This window comes from Limanda limanda, chromosome 11 (assembly GCF_963576545.1).
Source record: "Limanda limanda chromosome 11, fLimLim1.1, whole genome shotgun sequence".
Lineage (NCBI taxonomy): Eukaryota > Metazoa > Chordata > Actinopteri > Pleuronectiformes > Pleuronectidae > Limanda > Limanda limanda.
Window position 1 is genome coordinate 10,401,494 of NC_083646.1, and position 8,351 is coordinate 10,409,844.

An 8,351-nucleotide genomic window follows, 5' to 3' on the forward strand; every position below is an offset into this window, starting at 1 on the left:
GGGGAGTTTACAGAACGGGAAACCACCTCTCAGATCAACGTAGTTTGAAGGATTGTGGACAGACAGCTGTTAGAAATCAATACAATGTAAAACAACATCACTTTGCATCTGTTGTTTGAGCACAGGTGACAATAACTTACATGACACAAATTGGCAGCAGGTGTCTCAAAGAGTTTGTTTCTCTAATGTTGGAAATTCAGTTCCCCCGATTGTTTTTCAATGATTGAACAATTGGAAATACAAGTGGGAGGGTGGAACGTACACTGGTTCAGAAATTTCAGTTTCACTTTGGATGACTGTGTTTGTGTAAAAAACGATGAAGAAGAACACTGAGTAATAGCCGCGGAAAGGGAATCCTTATTTCTCATAAGGAAACAATCCCCTGGGCCACAGAAACACATGGAGCCTCTCCAGGAACGGGAACTCATACATTTAACGACTTTTCTTTACTGTGCAGTATAAACAGTGCTGCTTCATTCGGGGTCTATATTCCAACACATTGAGTTTACAGTGATGATTTTCCAGTTTGATGGTGTAAGAGTGCAGGAATCATTGCTCTTATTCGTACAAAGGGCTTTAAATGGGAGGCCGATGCAGGACAATGATCATAAACATACTCACAAGACAAACAAGGAGTCTTTAACGGCCAAACTGTTTCTTTTCTGGACAGATTATTTAAAACGTAGTCCCACGGAGCCGATTTGAGTAAAAAAGCCCCAAAACAAGGATGAAAAGAAGATCGTTGCAGAAGAATCTGGCCGAGTACCAACAACTAACAAGTGCCTGCTGATATCTGGGAGTTGCAGGCTCAGCCCTTACAATATAAATATATAAATATATTGGGGGGAATATTGGCACAGCCGTGGCTAAAGGGGGTAGAGCGGGAATCCACTAACCAGAGGGTCGGCGGTCGGATCCAAGGCTCCATGCCCCTGATGTGTGTGTGAGAGATACTCTGGTAAAAGCAATGGGCAAACAAATGCTGTGTAAATGTGTCTGAACGAGTGAATGTGATGTTTTGAGCGGTTGCTAAAACTAGAAAACAAATATGAATGCAAAATGTAATTTATCAAATACCCTTAAGTTACTTCATGTCTTCTTAATATCTAGAGAGTACTTTAATATGTCATACTTTTACTACGACAAGTTGAAAATGTTATTTATGCTGTAAAATAGTTCTTTTGGAAAACATAAGCAATTCCCTAAAGTAAAAGAAGTTTAATCGCCTGACAAAGAAATCAGACGCAAGTCAGAAAGTAAACAAGAGAAAGAGCCGAACTAAATCTCTTTTATAGCATCAATTGTTTTCAGTTGAGTTTCTTCAGTATCAGAGTGGATGAAACCAGAGTTTTATATGTGTTGCAATTAATTAAAGATCCGTTTGAATTAGGCTGCTGCTGCTTCGAGGCCGATGTCCACGCGCCACATTGAACGTTTGTGTTACGTTCATTAAAGTTTAGGTCAACAACAAACTAACTTTATTAAATAGATAATGGCTGATAACATTAGCTTGTAATTGGTAATTCTGGCAGAATTTAGACCTTATTCATGTTACAGGTTCTACAGTAATAGTGCATAACAAATGCATGACCAAGGCATCATATTCACGCTGATAACATGAAGCCATAAATGAATATGAAGTTATTTGAAACCCATGAATACTTATGAGTCCTCTGCAGAACAATATTGGCAATGTTTGAACATATTTATATATATTTTCTGGCAAAAATATGTGCATTATTTGTAAAAAAAAATATTGTAATATGGTAATATTTCCAAATAGAAAGACTTCGAAAGGCAGTTACCGTTAATTAAAATGCTTCTATCATAGACTTAATAATTATTATTACAATTATTATTTGATTATTGGTCTTTAAAGGCAGCAACAAGCGTTTTGCATGTGGCAGCAAAGAGGCCAAGAAGCTGTAGCCCTTAGCAACAGCTGATATCAGCAGTGAACAGGAGCAACCAACAAAGAACAGAAACGTTAACCTCTTACCGGGTTTAAAACTATATAACATGTATATTTACAGAGAGACATCAGTTTGTCAGTTTGTGGGCTTCTTGCGTAAGAGCAGAAACGTTTCATCACAACTGTGTCGATGATTACAAAACCTGCAGCATGTTGCCATTAGTATTGCTCTTTAAACTTACAAACAAATAAGATCAATTAAATCTGAAACACGTCTCACAGAGGATCAGACCCTCAGACATCGTGGTGAAATAATCCAAGGTTAATGAAACGTGATTGCAATTTCCAGCTGAATATCACAAGTCACCCAGCAACACTAGGAATATTCCTGTGACATAATTTTAATTCGTTGCAATTATTTGGAAAAACACAACCAACAAAGACGTGACCGGGACGAGAACCTTTTAAAAATCTTAAATTGCGGCCTTGAACGAGACCAGGTTTGAATGCTACAGCCTGGGTTTCTGTCTGCGTCGATGAGATTTGTCCGTTTTCGTTGCTGTTTTGTCGACAAACAGATTTACATCCTGACTTAAGTCTGTTCTGTGTCAGAAAATCCCTTAAAGCAGCTAAAGCCAGAAGAATACACAGCAAAAATACATACAGTGTGTTCAGGAGTACTCACATGTGATGTGCTCAGTGCAGCGATAAGTTCAGCTCTGACATTTGGTCGGCTTCATGCACTGCAGGTGTCTCACAAACACACACACACACACACACACACACACACACACACACACACACACACACACACACACACACTGGAAGTCAGGCAGCACTACGATCCCATCATGTCGGTTAAGTACTAGATGACATGCTGTAAACACATCAACCCATATTCATTTTTAATTACATATCAATATACACATGTGTATATATATATATATGAATGTGTGTTTATATGCCACTGGCGGTGTTGTGTTACTGTGTGAAACAGGTGTTTACTGTGTATTTTCACACTATGTAGCACAGCACTGGTATCACACCTGCGTCCCTGCACCAGTTGTGGGGCATATATTCAGGTCTTCAGGGCTGATGCAGGTACAGTTTAAAATCATAGTAAAAAAGAAAAGATAGAGTTTGATGTTGCGTTACGTCGTAAAAAGATATATCCAAACACAACTGCACAGTCAGCGTCACTGTTTCATCCCTGATGGAAACTTCCTTCCTCTTTTTCACGAGGACAGAATGAATTTACAAACTCTGCGGTTGGGTTTCTTTATAGTTTATTGACTGAGGGGGGGAACACACATACATTTCAGCACAATACTCAGGCCTTTTACAACCAACAAGAAAAATACATAAACTATACAACGCATACATCAAAAACACCAAAGAAAGAAGGGATATTGAAGTCAGCTGGATGTTAGGCAGAAGGTGAGGAAGCTGGAGGATGCAGAGATACTTGCTGCATGAGGAATAACTACAGATTATATTCGGTGAGAAATACACTTTTACATTTTGATTTGATTTCCACCGGCATTCAAAAGTCCATTTACATTCAGGCCACTTGCTCGCAGGGGTTCTCTTTCCCATTTCTCTTTCTTTATCTCCACTTAATCCTCTGTCCCCTTTCCCCGCGTCCCTCTCTCTTCTATCCGTCTCTCCCATCACTCCATTAGCAGGGGCTTCAGAGCGAGGGTGGACGGCCTCGCCTTCTGACGTCCTCGCTGTGGTTTCTCCGCAGCTGCCCGGCTGCGATAAAGAGGAAGGAGAAGAGGAGACGTGTTCACGCTAATTATGAGACAATAATGAAGCTCCCTGCGAGCGCTGGCGTGGAAATGAAGGTCAAGGAGTCGTGATTACGAAGCGAAGGGAGTCTATTAGAAAGCATCTGTAAAGTGAACTGAGAATCTTTTTTCATTATAATAGAGAAGCCAAGTGAGGAGAATTTACCAGTTACACTGACAGTACGTCTTGGGCCTGGCTGATCTTTGGCCATTCTTCCTCATTTGCTGCAATCTTCTCTACAGTGGAAAAGAAAAAAAAGGGTCATCAGCTCCTTCTCTGTTTGCTCCTCCTGATGCTCCTCCATCCTTCACTTACCTTGCGTCTCCTGATCCTCCTGCACAAGACAATGACGAGCGCCGTCAGGAGGAGCACGACCACGCAGCCGGCTCCTGCTGCAGCCCACAGCCACCAGCCGAGCGGACCCCACCAACCAGGAGGGTCAGCACCGCCTGCTCCAGCAGAGAGAAAACACACAGCGTGGCAGGAAGAGAGGAGCACGAGTCAGTGATGCTTCCTGTGAAAAGTCACTTTCACATTATTTTTGGGTCAGAGGCCACAAAAGAATCCAAAGCATTACGCACAGCCGGGGCACGGTGTCGCCTTGTTGACCCCTGGTCTCAGGACAGGGGGGGATGTTGAGGTCACAGGAACTGAAAGGAAAAACACAAACACACTTGCTTTTCTCGCTGACCACATGGGGAAGTTTCTGCTGTGTTCTCAGAGGCAGAGAAGCCAGTGTCACACCTTTTACTTTGACGTCGAGCTTCTCTTTGTACGTCTCCCCGCCGTAGGAGAACTCACACTGCCAGGCCCCTGCGTGCGAGGCGACCACAGGATTCAGCTTGACGTCTGACCCCGGGTGGGCCCCTCCGTCCGGCCCCCTCCACTGCACAGTGGAGTCCGAGGTCAGGCCTGTGACCTCACACTGGAGCGTCGCATCACTGCCCGGCTGCAGCTCCTCAGAGGGCCTGGCTGACACTGACAACAAACCAGGAACCAGTGAGAGTCGATTAGAGAAAGGGAAGCTATGCTGAAAAGGATAAAACACCTTTTAAACACATGTGACTAACAGGAGGATATGTTATTTATGTTATTTAGCCTGATTAGACAAAAACTACTGGAGGGACTTCTCCTCTGATGGGTCAGAGGAGAAGTCGTTTAGCTTTTGGTGCAGATCTGGGCATGGATCCCAGATTATTTTTTTCAACCTTTTCTGACATATTTTAAATTTTTCTCAAATTTTCAGAGAATCATTATTGAGGCATGATGAAAAATTGCATTTGTTGCAGATAAAAATCTGAATCTAGTGAATTTAGATGTGCTGTAATGAAGAGGCTGTTGGACCATGGTGGAGAAACGCACTTTACTGAGAGACCTTCTAGTTCCCAGGTGGTAACGACTGGAACATCTTCACTTCATTAACTGACCTCCATCAGTGTGATCAGTTTTACCATCAGAAAATAGACGTTTACTAAAGAGAGAAATAACCTTGAATATTTCTCAGCTACACATTTTCAACAGGAAGTTTACAACAGGAACAGTGTGAGGTGAGTCTTGCGGATGAAAGTGGAGGTTTGTCAGGTAGGGAGGCGTTTTGAAAAGGATCCAGTGCCTTTGAAGCTTGAGTCATGTTAAACACAAGAATCTGGATATTTCAACTTCTGTCTTTTTGTTTGTTTTTAATCCGTCTCTTGTGACACTCCTGACTTTATAAGGGTTGAATAGTAAAATACTGGGAAAAAACATAAAAGAAGTGTGGAGGTCAAAGTGTTGATTTGTTTTTTAAGTATTTTTTAAAATTTATTTTTGCTTTTAAGAACAAAAGTTGCTTTTTATATATTGGTGTTTTTTTTTTCATCAATCCACTCTGATCTAATTTATCATGCACTAAAAACAATACAGCTTCTGCTATCAAGAATACAATATGTGCTATGTTTTTCTTTACTCTAATGAATAACTCTAATTGTCCTGACGAGGTAAATCATGTGCAATGCTCAAATGATCTGCTGCAGACCTGAAACCACAAGAAGCGTGTGCTCGTAGCGGCGCCCGTCTGCTTCGCAGGTAAACGCTCCAGCGTCGTCTTTCCTCACGTCAGAAATCACCAGATTCTTGTCCTCCTTCAGCCTTGACCTTTGCTTAATGGCAGCCGGGCCTAACACAGAGAAAACATGTCAGAGGTGATTTTGAATGATCACATGTCCTGTTATGTGTTTTTATGAACTACCTTTGCGAGTGAAGCCGGGCTTCAAATCAAAGTTAAAAATCAGTTGATCCTTGTGATGCCACGTTAGCCTTCCGCTGTAGGAGTCAACCCCACACTCCAAAGTGACGCTCTGCCCGGGTTTTGTGTGGATCACCGTGGCTGCAGCAGAGAGGGCACCCAGCACTGAGGAGAGAACATCACACTGCATTTCATACCATATATTCACAGAAGGAGACAAGTATTAAATTAAAGAAAAACTGCCGATTCTGTAGGTATATGAGTAAAACAGTTATTATCCCAGGTAGCTTCAAAGTGTATACATATATGGGACATATGGAGATCTATAAGATCTTTAATTCAAAAATATTTTTAAAAGTAAAACTCACCAAATCCCAAACACAAGATGACGTTCATTCTGAATGTTGGATCTAAAAATAACAGACAAAGGAATTTACAGTGGAGACAAACACAATTCACACAGTAGCACAAAGTTTCAGAGTCACAGAGTGTCACCACATACAACGTCTGCACGAGCACTTTACCCAGAAACATGTGATTCCAAACCACCGAGCTGCCTCTCTACTTCCTTCCTCTCTCTATCCCATCTATAAGAAAATAAGAAGAATTTGCTTCACTGGTTTTAGAACACTTAATTGAAATCCTAAATGATGCTTTGGCTCTTTTGTGTTTTCATGATCAACAAATCGATTAAGATGATCGTGCATCAGAAACAAGTTGAAATCTGCTTTTGAAAGTTTTCAAACCGGGAAACGGAATCAAATAAGATAATGAAAGTTAAAACGAGTTATTATAGCCTTTCTTCATTCCTTGATATGTAAATTATTTTAAGGATTGAGAATTTATCTCAGCATGATTATATGTTTTATTTTAATTTCAAGATGTCCCTTTTTAAAGCCACAAATTTAAGTTCTGGTCCAGGCCCTGGTCATCTCCCGCCTAGACTCCCTCCTGGCAGGTCGACCTGCTAGTGACCTCCGACCTTTGCAGTTCATCCAGAATGCAGCAGCTCGACTGGTCTTTAACCTAAATTCACTCACACTGCTCCGCTCCTCCGCTCCCTTCACTGGTTACCAGTGGCTGCCCGCATCCGTTTCAAAACATTAGTACTTGCGTACTTTGCTATGAACGGATCGGGTCCAGTCTACATCCAGGACATGGCCAGTCCGTTCACTCCGCTCTGCTTCGGCCAATCGGCTCGTTGCTCCCTCACTGCGAGCTAAACACTCATCAAAATCACGACTGTTTGCTGTCTTGGCTCCTAAAATGGTGGAATGAGCTCCTCATCGACATCCGGACATCAGAAAGTTTACACCTCTTCCATCGCAAACTAAAAACCATACCCCTTTCGACTATACCTTGAATAAAAAAAAACTAACTTTTTTTAAACTAACAATTTAGTAGCACTTGTAGCACTTTGTAGGTTTGCTTTATTTTTGAAGAAATTGTACTTTCTTGATTCTTGTTGTTCTGGGTTTGTACCCTCGGGGTTGAATACACTTATTGTAAGTCGCTTTGGATAAAAGCGTCAGCTAAATGTAATGTAATGTAATGTTTTGGCTCTATTGTTTTTAATTATCATGATCAAAAAATCGATTAAGATGATCCTGGATCAGAAACAGGTTGAAATCTGCTGTTGAAAGTTTTCAAACCGGGAAACGGAAACAAAGACGATTACGAAAGTTAAAAATTAGATATTAAAACCTTTCTTCATTCCTTGATATGCTAATTTTTTTAAAGATTGAGAATTTATCACAGCATGATTATATATTTTATTCTAATTTCAAAATGTCTCTTTTTAAAGCCACAAATTGTAGTTATTAGACTTTTAATAATCCAAAATGAATTATCTTTTAAAATACGTTACCAATATACTTCCTATGAATGACTGAGCAATAAATACAATTAGAGACCGTCACACGCATTGTTGTACTTGAAATTTGTTAGAGCATTTATTTGATCTTCTACTGATCAACAGTTTCAAACTTTCTTGAAGAAACTTGTACTTTCTTGATTCTTGTTGTTCTGGGTTTGATCCCTCGTGGTTGAATGCACTTATTGTAATTCGCTTTGGATAAAATCGTCAGACATGTGAAATGTAATAGCGTTTTAATTAACAAACTGAAAATTGCTCTCTACCAAAAAAAAAAAAGTTACGTCAAATTGCTTCACTTTTGCGCGGAACAAAGTAAAAATAGTTTCAACCTGTTCAAACTGAATCCTTCACTCTAATCTAACAACACAAAGCTTGATTTCGTAATTCAGTTTTGGATCTTACCTTCAATTTGAGGCAGTGTGGTGTTTTCGTGCTGTTACTAAAGGTTGAAATCTTTCCTCATCCTTCACTTCACTGAACTCGAGTGAACAAGGAGGCAGAACCTAGAGAAGGCGGAACAAGTCTACAGAGGAACCTGCACTGTTGGA

The 8,351-nt window shown here is 40.6% G+C and overlaps 1 protein-coding gene across 2 annotated transcripts; it reads right to left on the reverse strand.

Moving 5' to 3' along the window:
* Positions 1-3,181: 3,181 nt before the first annotated feature.
* On the reverse strand, positions 3,182-8,351 carry LOC133013724 (T-cell surface glycoprotein CD4-like). 2 transcript variants are annotated; one of them, XM_061080760.1, is made up of 10 exons: positions 8,206-8,351; positions 6,452-6,514; positions 6,296-6,337; positions 5,931-6,092; positions 5,718-5,858; positions 4,448-4,681; positions 4,285-4,353; positions 4,019-4,152; positions 3,869-3,939; positions 3,182-3,667 (listed from the first exon to the last, which is right to left on the reverse strand). In XM_061080760.1, the coding sequence occupies exons 2-10, from the start codon at positions 6,459-6,461 to the stop codon at positions 3,583-3,585; spliced, it is 948 nt and encodes a 315-aa protein (XP_060936743.1). In that variant the 5' UTR covers positions 6,462-6,514; positions 8,206-8,351; the 3' UTR covers positions 3,182-3,582. The 2 variants fall into 2 exon arrangements, with proteins under 2 accessions (XP_060936743.1, XP_060936744.1); XM_061080761.1 differs by lacking the exon at positions 6,452-6,514.

Coding starts and splice junctions, on each gene's coding strand:
- LOC133013724 (XM_061080760.1), bottom strand. Junction 6,093..6,295: donor CATCTTGTGTTTGGGATTTG/GTGAGTTTTACT, acceptor TTCTCTCCTCAG/TGCTGGGTGCCCTCTCTGCT. Junction 4,153..4,284: donor GGCGACACCGTGCCCCGGCT/GTGCGTAATGCT, acceptor CTGCTGGAGCAG/GCGGTGCTGACCCTCCTGGT.